The sequence below is a fragment of the Suillus fuscotomentosus genome (genome assembly GCF_016647785.1).
Source record: "Suillus fuscotomentosus strain FC203 chromosome Unknown F5891scaffold_15, whole genome shotgun sequence".
Lineage (NCBI taxonomy): Eukaryota > Fungi > Basidiomycota > Agaricomycetes > Boletales > Suillaceae > Suillus > Suillus fuscotomentosus.
Genome location: NW_024539527.1, coordinates 244,874 through 263,751, shown reverse-complemented (window position 1 = coordinate 263,751; position 18,878 = coordinate 244,874). Strand labels below are relative to the sequence as shown.

At 46.2% G+C, this 18,878-nt stretch overlaps 4 protein-coding genes across 4 annotated transcripts; 1 reads left to right on the top strand and 3 right to left on the bottom strand.

Moving 5' to 3' along the window:
* Positions 1 to 1,523, bottom strand: F5891DRAFT_1142769 (UAA transporter). Its single transcript, XM_041364933.1, has 3 exons — positions 1,319 to 1,523; positions 880 to 1,263; positions 1 to 825 (listed from the first exon to the last, which is right to left on the bottom strand). Exons 1-3 carry the CDS (start codon positions 1,375 to 1,377, stop codon positions 132 to 134), a joined length of 1,137 nt encoding a protein of 378 aa, XP_041228396.1. The 5' UTR covers positions 1,378 to 1,523; the 3' UTR covers positions 1 to 131.
* A 203-nt stretch (positions 1,524 to 1,726) lies between these two features.
* On the top strand, positions 1,727 to 3,679 carry F5891DRAFT_130794 (uncharacterized protein). The gene is made up of 2 exons (XM_041370599.1): positions 1,727 to 2,303; positions 2,354 to 3,679. The coding sequence occupies exons 1-2, from the start codon at positions 1,928 to 1,930 to the stop codon at positions 3,490 to 3,492; spliced, it is 1,515 nt and encodes a 504-aa protein (XP_041228395.1). The 5' UTR covers positions 1,727 to 1,927; the 3' UTR covers positions 3,493 to 3,679.
* On the bottom strand, positions 3,677 to 5,194 carry F5891DRAFT_130752 (uncharacterized protein). Its single transcript, XM_041370597.1, has 6 exons — positions 5,092 to 5,194; positions 4,840 to 5,029; positions 4,569 to 4,763; positions 4,249 to 4,491; positions 4,112 to 4,179; positions 3,677 to 4,052 (listed from the first exon to the last, which is right to left on the bottom strand). Exons 1-6 carry the CDS (start codon positions 5,148 to 5,150, stop codon positions 3,983 to 3,985), a joined length of 825 nt encoding a protein of 274 aa, XP_041228394.1. The 5' UTR covers positions 5,151 to 5,194; the 3' UTR covers positions 3,677 to 3,982.
* Position 5,195: 1 nt separating this feature from the next.
* F5891DRAFT_130755 (uncharacterized protein) lies at positions 5,196 to 8,628 on the bottom strand. Its single transcript, XM_041370598.1, has 5 exons — positions 7,827 to 8,628; positions 7,714 to 7,770; positions 7,597 to 7,663; positions 6,748 to 7,542; positions 5,196 to 6,697 (listed from the first exon to the last, which is right to left on the bottom strand). The coding sequence occupies exons 1-5, from the start codon at positions 8,576 to 8,578 to the stop codon at positions 5,576 to 5,578; spliced, it is 2,793 nt and encodes a 930-aa protein (XP_041228393.1). The 5' UTR covers positions 8,579 to 8,628; the 3' UTR covers positions 5,196 to 5,575.
* Between the last annotated feature and the right edge of the window lie 10,250 nt (positions 8,629 to 18,878).

The following is an 18,878-nucleotide window of genomic DNA, read 5'->3' as shown; positions in this document are numbered from 1 at the left end:
GAAGGTATCATGCAGAATTGTTGTATCATAACGAAGAACATTGAATAAATGCACATACTTATGGTATGCGTTTAACTGGTATTTGTACAGCCTATAAGAAGTTAAAGCTCATCTAGTATGCGATGCCCTCGCTAATCTTTCTTCTCCTTGTGGTCGTTCGACTTTATTCCAGTCGAATACCCGATAGTCCCAATGAATACCAATCCTGCGCCGACCCACATCTCCGTGTTTCCCTGTCCTCCATAGACTGCGACGCTTAGCAATAACGAGATGGCCTTGCGTACAGTAAGGATGAGAGTCACAGTCAGTGAAGATACACGGCCAGTGAGCCTGTTGACTCCTACGACACACACGAGCTGTGTGCATGTGTTCAGGAGGAGGTAGACAAATATTGAGGGCACGATAGGGCCTGCCTCGTATGGTGCAAGGGGTCCAGACTGCGGCAGGGAGAGGAAAACAGGTGGACTAGAACTCATACGTGTGAGCTCCATGGATATGTTATCTTTGGACAAGTAGAACAAGGGGAGAGCGAGGGAGTGGAGGTAGAACATATGTTCCTGCCATAAAGATTGTCCTGTGGGGTCGGAAGCAGCTTCCGCTTCAGCGGGTGCGATGTATCGTGCATAGACCCAGTCCTGGATGAGTCCCAGGAAACCTGAGAGGACGAGGGCAAGGCCAAGGATGGAGATGCCCATTGCGTAGAGTGATGTATTAGATGTGCCTGGTACTTCGGCAGTATGAGATTTGGGTTTTGAGGCAGAGAGTGTGGTCGTTATGATGCCAGCTGTGACGACGACGACAGAAACAACTTGTCGCACGGTATATCTGGCATTTCTTTGGAATAAGTAAATGTTGGAAATCCTGTAGCGAAACACCAACCGCTTCTTTGTGAACATCCATCCTAGAATCATATTTATGATCATACCACCGCTGCGAAACACGATGTGCACAGTCATAGGAATGTGGTATGCAAAAGCAGCATTGTTCAGAGTTGACAGTACGAAGAACAATGCGACCTGAATGAAATAAGGTAGCAAAGGTACCTTCCGGTTCTTCAGCCGAGGAATCCATCTCCTGCGCGGTGTTGTTGGAGCAGACACAGTACCATTGGGTCCATTTGCTGCGTGTTTAGATTCTTGGGGGTCGTTGAATGTAAATTGCTTGGGTAGTCCATATAATGAAACGATGAGGAACTGGAAGAAGGTGATCAGGACGCCTGCGTTTGGGTAACGAGCTGTGATGTGTTCTAAGGTGATGGCATTACTGAACCACGTTGCCGAATTAGCGTCAGAATGAAATCTAGTTCAAGCTCACTCACCTGCAGCAGCCTCCAAACACCAATGAAAGAGTGGTGATCCAGTCTGACAATGACAACATGAGGAAAGCAAGAAACGCGGTAGCAGCGCACGCGGTCTGCTGACATCTTTTGGTCCGCAACTCATCCGCTCGGGCGCAGCCTCTCAGTACAGCCGAACGTCAACGTTCAGTTGTCAAAGGATGTCTTGACTCACGTTGAAACGAACAAGGTTGATAACCCATAATAATAAAATTTCAAAATTACCAAGACTGCTCAATATTGTTACAGCTGCTCAGTCTGGCGGTCTCGTTCATAATTACCATCAAGTTTATAAAGGTCAGGGTCTTGATTATGGGTTTCCTTTGCTCTGTGCTCTGTTCCACTCACTGCTCGCCTAACTTGTTAACGTCCTCAGTCGCTGGCTCCGGCGGTATAACATATTTACCACATTGATTTTAGTCTCGTGATCTCGGCGCGTGTCGCGCTGTTTGTTGTTTGTGGCAGGTATTCACGCCAGCTTCATAAGCTCGCCCCGCGGGAATCTTACTCCTTGTCTTTTCTTTTCTTTGCTTCATTTGCCCCCCGCCGGGCACAACACAACAATCTCTATCACGTCCACTCCCTTCAGAAATGTCCTTAGACCGCCGTCACCCAGCGTCCCTCCTCCCAAGGTCTCTTCATAATCCATACCTTGTAGAACTTATGCGTAGGTCTGTCTCAATGGAGATGATCTCCTACATTGCCCATCAGGCGTCGCGAGCCATCATGATCAACGAGCAACTCCCTGCTCCCAGTACCCTCCCAACACCCCCTACGACGCCAATCAAGGCCCCCTTCTCTGAGACACAGGACGTCGCTCCTCCCGCCCAAGTGGCGCTGAAACTGCCAAGTCTTGTACACTTCATCACGCGCTTGGTGAACAGGTCGAACGTTCAGGTGCCTACGCTGCTCACCACCCTCATTTACTTGCACCGCGTGCGTGTCAAGGTGCCTGCCATGACCAAGGGTACGAAGTATGTAATATTTCCATCAAATTTCTTACCATATTAGTTTTAGGCCGGCCATGCACTCGGCACCGCGTCTTCCTGGCAACGCTGATCGTAGCGGCCAAGTACCTCAACGACTCATCTCCCAAAAACACACATTGGGCGGCATACGCTGAACACTTTGACCTCCCAGAGGTGAACCTCATGGAGGAACAGCTTCTCTATATACTGGGATACGACCTCCGCTTCGACGAGCAGGAAGTGTGCATCCACTTTGCACCTTTTATGCCCACGCGCATCGTCTGCCCCCTAACTCCTCAGCAGGAAACCCGTGCAGCGGCGGTCGAGCGAGTTTCAAAAGCAGGCAAAGCCCGCGCCCAGGCGCAGCTACCAACTCCACCTAGCGAAGTTCCACCTCCACCGCCCATTGGGTCCTCTATTGTGTCCACAGTTCGCGGGATTGCAAGGCGTCTCTCGAGCAGCCGTCTTGGAGGTACCCAGGGCCGTTCTTCTTGCATTGCATCACCGATATCGAGTGTACATAGCTGCGACAGCTCCAGCGCAACTGACTCTGAGATGGAATCATTAATAGAGGACTCTGGGTCTTCGTCTGATTCAGCTAGCAGCGTCTCCGACGATGAACAAGAGGCGGACGAGGAACCAAGCGTCGTGAGGAAACCGTTTGTCTTGGGTGGTATCCCGCCCCAGGCGCACAGAGAAGGGCGAAAGGTATCCGAAGCAGGTTCAGTCCGATCTATAGCGACCGTCCGAGCAGGCGACTCTCCATCTCCTCCAAACCCACCCGCGCCTTTGGACATGTGCACGATCAGAGTCGTCAACCGTGCTGCCGCTCCCGGAAAGCGAGCGAGCTCCTACGTATACGGCATGTCGAACGTCAATCGGAATCAATCCGACGCTGATTCCGCCGGCGGATCCGGTATTCCTGCTTCCAGTATGAAAGCAAGCGTCAGCATGTCTTCCAACGGGTTCCTTAGCCGCATATGGAGCGCGGCGATCAAGAGTCAGGAGAAAGAGAAGCCGACTTATGACCTCTCTGGTAAGGGGTCTGTGGGTCCTCCTGTGGTAAGCGTTGTCGAGCCTGCAGAACGCCATCCCCCTGGGCACGGGGCTAGCGCGTTCCATAGACTGGTACACTCGAAGTCTGCGATCTTCCGAGCGACGGCCAATCAGAATCTACTTGACGTTTGAGTCTCGACCGGCTGGTGACGGACGCGTTTTCTTACATCATTTAACAACCTCCTCATTTCTGCATCGATCTTCACATTGTTTCATGGCACATCACTATCACCTATCGTACTCTGGATATCACGTTACCCACCCCTCAGACTCGTTTTTCACCTTCATCTCATTCCCCGGACATCTCGGTGACATGGACGTCGGACACCACTGTAGTTCTATTCCTACTCTCGTTCTGTATCCGTCAGAAAACCATGCCGCTCGTCGATTACTTGTACTTCAATGGATGCATACATAAATATATACTATGATTTCAAGCCCATCTGTGATGACTGGATAAGAAATAGCTACCTGATCGCTGTGGGATGCCTGCTCGACTAGTGATGGCATGCTGTCTTGTGCTGTCCCACAAATTCTTCAGGACCGATAGACCTGTCAAGGTAGGTCTACTTGCCGCATTACATTTGGAACGATAGTGGTATGCATCGACGTCAAATGGATATCACAACAGTTTCACGTATGAGGCAGGGAATAATCCTTCCTTTCCTTGGCCCTCTATCTGACCCGTCCACCTGGATAAAAAGTCAGTGACGTGCGCAACATTCAAGATCCAAGGACAAAGACAACCCACCAGTCATCAGAAGATTTCGCAGTGACAAATACACGAGAGCCAGTTTGGACTTCCAGATCGCCAGGATCCTAAAGTGTGAAAAAATGAAGATGGCTCAGTTCGACTGGACGCATTGATTGCAACTGAACGCATCAGACCTCGCTACTGTAGTCATACAAGACCTCTGCCCACTCCCCTTGTGGTTCCTCAGGTTCAGGTTCGACTGCACGTCGTGGGAGGACGGGTGGTGGGGACCTAGCAGCGGAAGGCTCAGGAGCGCTCGTTTCTGACGTCGTGCGCCGAGTAGGAGGCGGGCCATATGACATCTTGGGCGGTTGGAATGCAGGGGGTATAACTACGTTCGCTGTGGGTGCTTTCTTGAATGCGCCCAAGACGCTCGACTGCGAGATGGAAATGGGTATTAGCATTTAGTGAACTTGAGAGGGTGCATCAAGAATAAGAAATGGGAGGTACAGACCTTTTTCGTGATCAGTTTATCGATCTCAGACCCTGATGAGGATGCGCTGTGTGCGCTGGAGCTGCGGGAAGGGAGGGAAGGAGCTAGAGTTCTTGAAGCGTTCGAAGACGAGAAGGCATTACTTGAGCTGCTGAACGCGAGCGAAGCTGCTGCTACTCTTCCTACGGAATTGCTCACTTGTGGATTACTGGCTATCTGCTCGACGGATCGGGGATTGATGTAGTTAACACTACGACTCATTGCTTGATATCATGGCAGCGAAGAGACGTACCGTGGATGCATATGGGTTATTGGACCTCGCAAGTCCGTGCGTCACCCCGGCGGAGACGATCTTGGAGGTGACTTCTGGGTTGCTGGCGAGAGCGCGGTGAACGGCTGATGCAGCGGCTGCGGATGGGTCTTGGGCGTTGCCGGTGCTTGTGTTAACGTGGGCGAGGATCTCGGGGCGGGACTGGAAGTACCTGCGAGCAACGAATCGTGGTCAGTAAATGAGGGATGAGGGAGAGATGCCAGCGGTGCGGACTCGTCTAGAAGCCCAAAGAAGGCATCTTTCTCTTGTGAGGAGAGTCTGGTGAATACCATCGCTTGCGGTGGAGTGGAGATGTGATATCCAAGCGGAGACTTATTACACTTGGAACCAGGCACTCGACTCGGATAGCCTATATATTAATACTGTAATAGCACCGTCCAACAAAAATATAACAGTCCTGCCCCGGACCTTCATCCGATCAAAATTCATAGAAAAAAGGCTTCTACAAAATACAAACGACTCCAGAACAGAGCAGGGATGAAGTAAAAAAAAAGAAAAGAAAGAAAGAAAAACTATGAAACCGAAACAAATCAGAACGTACAGTAGCATCGAAAGTGACGTGTGAGGGTTAAAAGTAAAAAAAGTAAAACGCTCGAAAACAGCCTCTGAGGGAGCCGCGAAAAACAAATAATAAGATAATATCGAAGTGATAATCAGCGTCCCAACTCCTAGGACCCGGAACCAGAACAGAACACCTTCATGGACCATTCCAATTAAATATATCGTATTCTCCTGCTGTGCTCGTGTCTCCTATGGGACTAATGGTTTGTTGCATGGTGATATTTGGAGGTCGTTGGTTGCTTTGGGGGTAATATCCGTTCATGCTTTGCTGTTGCCAGTTAGGCCCTCCGGATGGTGAGATGGTGCCGCCGTAGGAGCTGTTCGTTGCTCCTGCTCCTCCATGGAGGTTCATCCCAAACCCGTTCATTTGCCCTCCGAGCGACAGTTGTTGTTGTTGTTGTTGTTGCTGCTGCTGCTGTTGCTGTTGCTGCTGCTGCTGCTGCTGCTGTTGCTGCTGTTGCTGCTGCTGCTGCTGCTGCTGCTGCTGCTGCTGCTGGCCATTCTGCCATTGATGATACTGCACCTGCGGATGGAATGAGCCAGCATTCTGTTGCGTCCCCATCATGCCCGGTTGTGCCTGCTGCGTCATTGCCCGCTGGAAATCTTCAGGCTGCATAGGAGGCTGCGACGAAAGCCTCGATGGAGCCCGAGGTGTCATAGGCGAATGTACGCTCTCAGAAGGTGACCGCCCACTCCTCGCAATTCCTGGAATCGTCGAATTCGAGCGCAATGCGGGGAAGGTATCATTCGCAGGGGCAGACATGGGTAAGCCCCCTTGAGACGGACCACCCTGGGGCATTCCCCGCTGCTGCTGCTGCTGCTGCATCGCAAACGCCTGCTGTGGGTTCATGAGGTTCGGAGCGTTCATGTTCATGTTCCCGCTTGAATTCCGCATTTGCTGCATGAGCATGAGCTGTCGTTGTTGATTTAGGTTCATGGCGCCCATGTTGCCCGGCATTTGCTGTGTGAAATTGGAGGCTGCTATGCGGGGGTCTACGCTGGGTGTGTTGTGGCCTTGATTACTGAATGGATACATGCCGGCTTGCTGGGACTGGGCGCTCATTTGTTGTTGGGATTGAGATGAGACGGGTGATTGCTGGCCTAGGGGAGATACGGGGCTTGGACCGCTGCTTTGCATGGGGGCGTTGGGCATGGGCGACATGGAGGGGTTCTGACCTAGACCGGGCATTTGACCAGGCATAGGGGGGCGTTGTTGCTGATTGGGCGGATTCTGTTGCTGCTTCTGCGCCAGAATGTTCTGTACGAAACATCAATATCGCAGTTCGCAAACACAACGTAAATCATCACCTGAAAGCTCGTGAGCTTCTGCACCTGTTGAGGTAACGGTAGAGATGTGAAGTTAGGGATTTGGGACATGAGATACGTCATCAGGGGATGGCTGGTATTTTGGAGAATCTGCATTGGTGAAACGTTGTGGCCATATGATGTATGCGGATGTTGCGGTGCGCTCGGCCCCATGTTTTGGGGAATTCGTGGGGAGGAATCAGGAGGGGAGATCTGGCGCGCGGACTGCATTTGATTTTGCATCTGGGCTGCTCGAAGTTGTTGTTCGCGTGCTTGGTGAATCTGCATTTCCCGTGCGCGAGCACGTGTCGTGGCTGCTATTGATGCTTCAGTGGCGCCGAAGGGTAGTGAGGGGGTAGACAATGGTGGAGGCATGGGACTGGAGGTGCGGGGACTCTGCGGCATGGCAGGCGTGCTGGCGACGGCTATGTTTGGATGGATGGAGGGAGGGAATGAGGATGTGGGACTGGTGCGCTGGCCAGCACCAGATATGGATATGGATGGGATTGCGGGTGGTTGCATGGAGTGCGGTTGCATGGAGTGGGGTTTGGTCTCACCAATGTCGCGTCTTTTGTTCATAAGGTCTGCCATGTCGTCTGGTCTGCTGCGCTTTAAAGGACCATTTAGGAGTGCGGCGGAAGTGGTAGGAGAGTATTGGGCGCCAGAAGCAAGCTGGCGTCGTGCGAGTTCCTTTGCGAATATAACGGGTAAATCGGCATAGAGGTGATGTATTCGATCCATTGATATGAATTCGACAGGAGAAGGAGCATCCATTGCGGGCAATACGAGTCTGGGGTCCTATTGAGAGAGTAAGTGTAGGGTTGTTGTATTGAGGAAACAATGGATACATACGTTACATCGTTGATGATCTGCAGCTGCTGCTAGCCAGGTCAAGTTGACTTGTAGGCGATTAGCAAAACTGAAGGGTTGAATGATGAGGGTTGTTTTTTAAGATGAAGTAGTGCTTACTGAGAGAAGCGAGCGTCAGTCGGTGGCACGCCACGTGTCTGAAACTCCATACAGACTCTAAAAAGCAAGAAAGTGAGATTGAGGGTGGAAAAAGCGAGTGGGTGTGAACGGACTTGAACAACTCTGAGTTGATCTCTAGAATCCTAAAGACTTTTGTTTCTCCTGTAGGAGAATCAGATAATTTTGCTGGTGGTAAGTTTGGTGAAGGGAGTTGGCTGATTGAGACGATTTCCCTTGATGGACGTCTTGAATGAGAAGGAGCTGCTGATGGACCAAGTCTGTGAGAGGGACCTGGGACGGGTATTGGGATTGGATATCTTGTTGGAGAGCTGGGGATTGAGCGGACTGGAGATGATGTACCATTTATTGTACGTTTTTCTGACCAACGATTATCTGCGTTGTCTTGTGCGCTGTTCAGGTCACCATTCTGCTCTTGTTCTACTTCTGCTGGACTGCTATCCTTCTTTTCAAAATCCAAACTCTCGTCACCATCTGGTACTGCTGATAGGTCTGTGAGTGGTGTTAACTGTCTCGAATAAGAACCATCTCCATCGTCTTCTTGTTCTTGTTCTTGTTCTTGCGTTTGCGGAGGAGACTTGTGTTTAATTTGAGGTGAATTGTATTCTGGAGGAGGTGAAAGTGACGAACTCTTGTCGTCAGCTGGAAGTGGGATAGGATGGAGTGTCTGACCCTCGGGATGATTATTATTCAAGTCAGACAAAGAGTTTGCGAAATAATTGTGATGCTCGTCGTTATGAGTGATGTCTGTGACCCAATTGAAAGTAGCTGAATGATCCTCTGGTAAGATTAGATTTGAATTTTGTTCTGAATCGATTTCGTTGCGGTTACGATCGAGATGGATCATTATAGTAGACGGAAAGTCGACGGAAGTTTAACCGGAGAATTGCGACCACTCAAGTTACACCACCGTGTGAATAACCCGACGCCTAGCTGAGTTTTAATCAGTACAGCCACAAATTATCAGTAGCTCGGCTACCTGGCGATCGCCGTGTAGAAAAAGGCCGAGCTGCACCCTTCAAGTTGTAGGGTAATTATACACTAGCACACACCTGTTCTGCCTTCGGCACAGGAAGCAAAAAAGAGCGCTTCGCGCTCTTTTTTTTAGCTTCCTGGCCTCAGCTTCATCCCAATAATCCAGAAGGCTCCTTATGAGCATTGTTCCTTCACCACAGGAAGCCAAGGAGGGCTGCACCCTCCTTTGGCTTCCTGGCCTCAGGCTGCATCCTAATAAATTATGTATTTTGAATAAGATCATGCCTTGATAGTGGATTTTGAAAATACATTTATGAGCATCATTTCAAAAAAACTAAAAGTACATAGTACATAAGATCAGTCAGTTCTACATTCTTTGAGCAGGAGTTTGACAAAAGTAAAATTACAACATATGTAACAGTATCATTGAATGTATGTATTTATTTTCCCTGCTTCCCATCTCCCATTGTGTCCCATGTTCCTGTCTCCCGTCTCCTGTCTCCTGTTGTAGGAATACAACACAGAGTGGGGCTATACAAAGATGGCTCCACACTGATATCTTTATGTTGTGGTCTTGCACTGCCTAGTCTGCTATACTTGGTGAGACAAGTGCATTCGATCCAGGGGTCTGCAGTCTGGGAATAGTTCTGGGGGTCAGTGAGTGATGTGTGGCCAATAGTCCAAGCACGGGAAACAATGTCTGAAGGTATAATTATGATGTCCAATGCAAAAGCATTGGGTCCGATGTTTTTGGGTTTTGGTTTGGGTTATCGGAAACTAATAGTAATGCGATAGTGAGCGTTGGAAAAGTGAGCAGTGTGCACAATAATAACAATGATGGATATGGACGGTGAAGGAACAATGATATTCGCGATGTCAACTAAGAACTACAAAATATCAGATTTGACCCCTAAATGTCGGAGAACGACTCTCCTCTACTTGGATGATGATGATACTATGGGGAGTACAATATTTATGTAGATACATAGAAATATGGAACCCTATAGGCAAAAGTAGTAGTGCAATATTTTGGATCTGATGTCCTATGTAATAAGACATGATGTACTGCAGACCATGAGAATACATGTAATAACGTGGTCTGAAATGTTAGGGATGTGAAAACAAGTAACTATGCACCTAATGGGGCTAGCAGAATGAGACTGGACATAGGTAGGACAAGTGTGCGCGATGTAGGGATTCATTTCTGGCTGGGCTGGTAGAGACTATTTTTACCTTACCTTATGTTGGCACTTTTGTAGCTTACATAAGCAAGTTATCCTTTCACCAGTTACCAGTATGAGTCTGAGAGATCAGCAAGTTTCTATTATATTTCCTCTTCTCTGAGCCTTGAGCCTAGTCCAGAAACCCTTTAGGGTCGAATAGCAGCTAGGTTCTGCAAGACCCAACATTGTTCAGACTCACCATCTGAATTGTTGTACCTTCAGCGATATCTGATAGTCTGATGTGAAACCTGATGCCATGTCCCATAATCCGATGTGAAACCCAATGTGAAATCTGATGTAGGACTTAGAGTCCTTGTGGCCTTGTAAAGGCTATTTTTGCGTCATGCCATAGGTCCTTGCATAGCGCGTTGTAGAGACTCGTGCATCTCATAGTGTGAAATGGCGCTTTACACTAGGGAGTATACAGCACCAACTCGCAGCATCACTCTGTGTACCATCCACAGTGATTCCTATATGACGCGCAGCTTTCCCGCGCAACGCGCGCCATGCGCGCACCATTCCCGCGCTTGCGCGCCCTATAGCGCCAGCCATCCAGATGCATCCATCCACTGTCCACCAAGCTCCCTAGTGCGTATATTTCCATTTCCTTTATTAGCATAGTTCCACCTTTATTTTTATCATAGTTTCTCACTCATATATATTTTTACATACCTACTCGGTAGCGCTTCGGCTCCGCATGAGCGCGCTTAGGCGCGCTATATAAGCGCCAGCAGTACATACTATTATTTAACTTACTTTTCACCTTAACCTACTTTTCCTACTTTTCACTTACTAGTTACTACCCACTTACTACTTAGCAGAATATAGTAGAAAGCTATTCCTTTACATTTTGCACTCTTATATCTCTTATCTTGCTTTATATCACTACTTAAGCTTAGTTTCTCATTTCCGCATACGCGCGCGCACTTTCCCGCGCTTCGCGCTAATACGCGCGCGCGTTCCCGCGCCTTTGTACCTTGCGCGCTCCTGCGCTTTCTCGCGCTTCGCTTAAGCGCACACTTCTAGATCCTTGCTGCACTCACTTCCCCTATAGGGTCGAACGCACTTGCTTCTCAAGTAACGCAGACTAGGCAGCGCGCGACCTTACAACTTTTACAGATACAGTCAGGAGCTTCTTTTGTTCCTCATTGTATTGTTGTTTCTACAGCGTGCTAACACTAATGTGGCGCGCATCTTTTCTGCTATCGGCCAATGGCCGTGGCTCGCGCTCATGGGTCGGACCGCACTGGCTTTTCCTCAGCTCCGTCGCGCGTCCTTATCCTGTCCTATCCATGTCCTCTGCTGGTCTATCGGTGCATATTTTACTTGATTTGGAATAGACTGACCATATTTCCGACACTATATCAATTATATCTCTATTACTTTTGTCATGGACCCTTATTACCTATAACCGCTACCTACTCAGCTCCGAATAGTGCTTCGGCGCGCTCTCATATATACTTGTACTTATGAATTTTTGTGTATCTTTTTACCTCCCACATAGAATCTATCATCTGCTTGCATGCATTATCATTCGAACTTGAAATCTAAAAAACTTGCGTCGACTGCCACGCGCATCTATCTCATGGCCATGTTATCCTATCAATTTCTTCCTTCAGTAGCTGTCACACTACTTACCAATCCACCGTCTCACCACTTTGCGGTGTCCATACATTTATTCTGCATGGCTGCACGTTACTGTGTGTCAACATATCTTCAGCCACTCAAACCTTGCTTCCTGCCACATCAATGGCGGCTTGCGTGTGCTCACATCACATTGTGCTAGTCCTCGTGTTCCATCCATTCTCAACTATCCTTATTAGTTTCAGTGACTTCCCTCCATTTTTACATAGAGGAATTGTTCTCAGTAGCAATCCCTTTGGGCCAAATCATATACTCATGTCCAGAGGTCTATTTGAGTTTTACCCCACTTCACCCTTCCTTCCCCTTTCACCCCTTCTCATCTAGCTATCATTCCTCACACACACTGATGCCATGTCCGATAATCTGATGTCCGATGTTTTTCAGGTTTGGTACATATTGAGTTGGATATGATAGGAATGATTTGGGTAATGATTAGCATGTCTACATGCATCGGAAAATAGACCTCTACAAGGCCACAGAGATGTCAGTCTCTACACTGTCTCCCATCTCCCATCCTCCCCATCTCTGTCACAACCCAATAACGAATTAATGCTGGGTGGAGACTAGGACTCAAACAAAAGATAATCGCAACAAGAACAAAGTAGAATTGAGCAGGTACGTCTGGGCTGGTACAAGTAATGTACAGACGAGAGGTTTGAACTGAAGAACTACTGACTACAACCTGCTACCTATATACATATATTAAGTCAGAGACTGAACTGAGTCTGAAACTAACTACCAATCAGAATAAATGAAAGTATCGTATGATTCTATATATATAACTATGATGTCATAACGCATGCCGCAGCAACTGACAGACTCTGGACCATTCCAGGAGTATCGCGTGATATGAGATCATCAAGACTGGCATCTTCTGATATGTCACATGATTCAATCACGGGCGAGTTTGGTAATTCTACAATAGATGCCATAGATGGCACTTCTTCAACCGTAAATAGATTACTATGTATGGGTGCCTTCTCAGAGCGCTTAAATGATTTAGAGTTCAGAAAAGAATAGTGGTTCATATGAGGTACTCGTGACAATCTCCCTTTTTCCCATTTTTCCATCCTCCCCATCTCCTGTTCTCCTATCTCCCATTCTCCCTGTTTCCCATTCCCAATTTTCTGTCTCCTCCCATCTCCTGTTCTCCAGTTATTGAGTCTCTACTTTGTCTGTTTTTTATTTATTTTTTCACAACCTTTTCTCATTCATTTCCTGTCACCACATATATTTGTTGTCCCCCTGTCTGTATGAATGGTTGTTCCATTTTTATTTTTATTATTTACTGTATGTATGTACCATAAACAATTACAACAGGGAACATACTTGTGTTGTGTAGTGTGCAGGCAGCGGTGATTGAGCCAGCGCTTGAAAACACATGACACAGCCACACGAGTTTCCAAAAACAGGTTTAAGTGAGGTAAGCAAGGTAAGCGAAAACCATGTGGCCTTAAACACATCTAAGTGTATCTATGTGGCATAAGCGTAAACCACATGAGCGCCTGAGCGTTCCTGAAAACTGTTCTCCCATTCTTCTTAAGATCATTGCTAAGTGGTATATTGAAGTTACAACGAAACTTTGGAGCAGTGAAAGAAACACTGCACAAATTTGCTATCATACAATATGATACAACAAGAGCACATTTAGATAGTGTAAGTTTGACAAATGGTTGTAATGAATGATTGTATTGGTCCAGCTTCACCTATCAGATGGCATAGGGTCATCCCAACAGTGGTCACCTCAACCTCACATAATTTGGAGCTTATTAGATTGCCATAATGGGGTGGGAATGGCAACCTAGTTAGCATATGATCTTCGCTATCTCACTCACTGCCAGTAATACTATGAATAAATGGTTTATTCCCTAAATGCTTGCTAACATAAGAAGGCTATTCTCAGAGGCTGCCAATGGTAACTATCAGCTATATCAGCAATGTGATCCCCACACTTTTGGCTGCTCCCACAATGTGCACTCATCACCAATAGTCTGCGCTTGCTGTTCACCACAATGAGCAAGGTAAGTTCCTCATTTCTGGACTGTTTTTTTTCAATGTTTTTCATTCAGATTCTATTTATCTTTCCCATCACACTCCTAATATCCTCAGGGCCCTTGTGGGCACAATATTTTAACTGTAAGTCTTTTACTTAAACTACGGTGTAGAGACTCATGCCTCTCATGGTGTGATATGGCACTTTTAAATAGGGAGTTCATTGCATGAACTTGCAGCACCACTCAGTGTGCTGTCTGCGGCTATCTGTATATGAGGCACAGATTTCCCGCTGTAGCACTCAAGCTAGCACTGAGCTCGTATTCAGCTATTTTCTGATGCATGTCATACACGAATCACTTCCGATGTTATGCGACACTCATCCGCTAAATCCGACACTTATCCGCCAAATCCAATGCTAATCTGACGATTCCCGTGCATCGGCCACTTCGGATCCGATATTTTCCCGCAAACTTGTCCTCCCTATGTCCTGTCCTGTCATATCTATCCCCACTAGGTGCAGTTATCAGTTTTCACATCGCTAACATTGTAGAACACATTATTACATGTCCACAGTACCACATGTCTTATTACATAGGACATTGGACCCGAAAATTAGAGCTACTACTTTCACCCATAGCACTCCAAAATTCTACATAGACACTATATATTTCGCATACCTCCTTCTTACTTATGTGACCTTTCTACCTCTGAGTAGGAGGAGGTCATTAGATATCTGTAGTTCTTCATTCAATTCCGCAAATATCATCCATTCTTTATCCAAAACACTCCGAAACACTGCCAGTAACCCGCCATTCACTATCCCTGACATTCCCTTTCTAACCCAACAATATCCGACAACACCTGCCAAAAACTGCTAAACCTGAAACCCGAAAAACATTGGACCCGACGTTTTACCTTCGGATTCATAATTATACCTTCGGACTTTGTTTCCCATGCTTCGGACTATCTTCCTTTTTGTATAACTAATTATTCTACTACCAACAGTTAACCCCTCGGGTCAAATGCACTTGTTCTGCAAGTATAGCAGACTAGGCTGTGCTAGACCACAACTATTATATTTTGCTAGACACTCACTTTGAGTAGTATCCAGCAAAAGTTGTTTACCTACACCGCGCAATGCGCACACACTTCCCATGCTTCGCGATGTATATGTGCATGCTTTCCCGTGCTTGAGCACCCTACAGCGCCAGCCATCCAGAAGCATCCATCCACTGTCCACCAAGTTCTCTAGTGCATATATTTCCATCTCTCTCATTTGCATATCATTCCACCTTTATTTTTATCATGGACCCTTACTTATAGATATCTTTACATACCTTACTCAGAAGCACTTCGGCTCTGCATGACAGCGCTTAGGCACCATATATAAGCGCCAGCAGTAAATACTATTACACACTTACTTTTTACTTACTGGTTACTACCCATTTACTACCTAGAAAGTCACAGTAGAAATCTATTCCTTTACACCTTGCACTCTCATCTCTTTTCTAGTATCTCATTATCACTTAAGCAAGCTTATTCTTACTCTCTCTCATTTCCGCATACCTGTGCACACTTTCCCATGCTTCACGCAGCATACACATGCATTCTCATGCCTTGCGCGCACCTGCACTTTCTCGCACTTCACTTCAGCGCATACTTCTAGATCCTTGCTGCACTCGCTTCCCCTTTAGGGTCGAACACACTTGTCGTCTCAAGTATAGCAGACTAGGCAACATGCGACCTTACAACATTTACAGATACAGTCAGGAGCCTCGTTCGCGCCTCGCTGTATTGTAGTTTCAACAATGGTACACGTTGTCTTCTTAGATAGATGATCTATAGATAAACACCTATGAAAACAAATATCTCCATGGTCAGCGATTCAGACAAATACCAATGGCTGATAACGTGGTTGTTCGTGGGTGGCTAGTTGTATACTACCCAAAGTATATTCAGCTAAGGATACTTCTGCAAGATCAGTAATACAATGGTCAATCCAATCTATGGACTTTGACAGGAAAACAAACAAACAATGGTCAGCCTGACAGTATTGGCGATGACCAAAAGAATATACGGGATTCTTCCTCAAGTTCCCTTTCAACAACAGTGCTTCGTACTAACTATACTCCAAAATCATTGGTGCAGAACTATAATGATCAACTCCCTCAGCACAAAACAGGTAGAATCAAAGGTCAAGACTAATCAAATGCTTTATTGTAGAACTCTTAGCTCAATATTGAACCTGCTGTCAAGGAACTCTTCTTTGAGTATTCAAACAGACTCAGGAACAGACGTCCTTGGGTTTACTAACAAGTCCCCTCTTCAATGGCTAAAGCCTAGCAGGCACAGAATATCTTGGCTCAGTATTGCTACTCAGATGAGTGAGGTCAAGCTTCACTATCAATTCCTAAAGTCTCCCCACTATGCTACTTCTGAGTCTTAGGTGGATGTAGAGACAACACGAATATTTTGGAAATATATTTCTGGACAAAGACCACCAAAGGTTGGTGAAAGTAAAAGAAAAGAAAAAGAATAATAGAAATCAGAATATAACTGTGGCTGTACCTTGCTTGCTGGTTGTTGCACACAGTGAGCTCACAGCTGGTCGTTCAGTATGATGAGCTTGCAGTATTACTGTCTCTTGAGAATGTTCCTCTCAGTCTTGAAACAGTTCTTGACACTGGTACTGACACTTATCACACCTTACTCACAACTTAGTGTTAGATGGGCTGAAAAACACCCTACTATCTGCTGCTGTTCGCTGCTTATTATTTCAAAAACTGGGGTCATTATATACACAATAAATGTGGCTGTGCTACTAGTGTATTCAAGAGTCATCAAGAGTCATAATGAGTCATATATGCAAGGTGAGTCATAGTGAGCCATAGTAAGTCATAGTAAGTATTTAGAGTGAGTCATAGTGAGTCATTGGGTATTTTGCTAAGTCATCCTGGCTTGTTGCTAGTCATGTGACCTGTCCAACCCCTGATGACAAATCCAGAAAAAGAGTAATAAATGTCACATGATATGAATCCTTTGTGTGTTTGTCTTTTATTTTCTTTGTGTGAAGGGTGAGAATGACGCGAGCCTAGTATTTAGGGATTTACTAATGTTTTTCCAGGACAACATATGTGGGAAATATTTTTCACAGTCACCTGACATGTGTGAGAATCTTTCTGAGTCATCCTCATGGCTGACTAAGCAAAACTCATCGCAGAATTAAATGTACTAAAATGTTCAGGCTGCTGGCATACAGACTTGAAAAATAAAAGGAAAGGCGAAAAATATTCCCTTAGCCTCAGTCCAACTTCAGATAAAAAGGAAAAGGGTTTCATAGTGGTATTTCAGGGTATAAGACTCATGGGAGAGTATTGGTCGTCCATGCACCGAACCAGTTTGGTGCAGGTCAGCGTTCCCGCTGTAAAGAGTAGGTTCCTAGTGGGCTTATACTAAAGGTGTTACCTTAAGACTCAAAGTGCGAGTGAGATGTTCGTCCCAAGAGACTGCCTATAGGATTATCTCTTGATATAAATTGCAAGGGATATCTTGTTAAGATCGAGGGTGAGAGAAGGAAAGTATACCTCTAGTACGTTCAGAGTTCCGAAGAATAGTCCGAAGTGTCTGATGAGTTGTCCAAAGTGTCTGGTATAGGTCCGACGTCTAGAAACGAAGGTCCGAGGTTGTGTGAAGCTTCTGGCGAGCTTCTGATGAAACGGCAAGGTTTACAGTAAAGAAATACAGCGGATATCGAAGTATAGAACTTTTGTGTAGTACAACTAGCAAAGTCCATTGAAAGACTTAAGGATTTCAATAGCAAAATGGCAGCAGTGAAGCCAAACAATCGTTCCAAATGAACAAAGATCAATTGCAAAGTACTAATAATCCGGAAGTGACAGCTACTAACTATGACTCGAAGCAAGGGAAGTGAAGTGCGTTGCGAGTACCTAGCGAGCCAGAATATATCCTACGACGTGAAAGTCCAGAATCTGCATAGGCAAAAACTGTAGCGAGATAAGACATCCAAAATGTAATAAGACTTAAGGTGAGCTGCTACGAAGATATACATGTAATAATGCATGAGGAGCATATCTATATGTATTAGCAAGGGTTTTCGACATACGTGCCCCTAGACATAATCAATAACAGATAATCAAATGAGAAACGCACCAGCGAAGTCAAACAGACAAGGACAGGACATGGTATGGAGGATCAGAAAAGCTAGAAAAGGCCTCGGAAATGGACGGATGACTCAGACAAGTGCGCGGAACTTTCGGAAGATCGGAAGTGTGTCGAGGAATATAAAACATGATTATCACCAGATACATGTCCAATGCCAGCCCGAGTGTTACACCGTGCCTTGTGTGCACCTGCGCTTTCTCACGCTTCATATTGGCCGACCAGTAGTGCCTTCAGCACATACCTCTAGATCCTTGCTGCACTCACTTCTCCTTTAGGGTGGAACGCACTTGTCATCTCAAGTATAGCAGACTAGGCAACACACGACCTTACAGCAATTATAGATACAGTCTGGAGCCTCATTTGCGCCTCACTGTATTGTTGTTTCTACAATGCCTTCGCTGCTTTAAGACAACTATATTTGGTCAAAGCATTATCCTTGGTGATGAGGCGGTCTGCAAGCTGAGCTTCCGTTTTGCATACTTCGCGTTCCACACGTACTAGTGCCAGGAAACATCTGGCCTCTTTGACATCTTGTGGGGGACTTTCTTTGGCCTCAGCGACGATTAATGGAGGATCCTTGCACAATGTATAATAAGCATTGAATCTGCACGAACTTGAAAATCTATTTACTCATGAAAGGAGGGTGTGATAACTGCAATACAGATATGGGATAGTCTGGTGTTTGTGTTGTGACTTGGTAATGGAGTATTGGAATGTGGGGAATCAGCCTGCTGAAGTGACATGACTAGTTGTATATGTGTGCAAAGTTCAAACATTGTCAGGAATTGCTGATATCATCTTTCTACCCATGTACTCCACGAATCATCCACGATGACTCACATATAATTCAGCTCAGGCTATTGCTATAAACAATATCCCTTGCCCATCTTGTGGCAAGCATGTTAAAAATAATACTTGTGTATTGCAACATGTGAATCAACCTACGTCTCGATGCAGCAAGAAACATCACCATTTGTGACTCATCCAAATATCTTATTGTGATGCCATGGGACAACACTGCAGGAACTCTTTGGACGACGACAGTGAACCTGCAAACTTAGAGATGGCCAATGATATTTACCAGACCAACAGTGATATTGACCAGTTTACCCTCAATGTGCCAGTGGT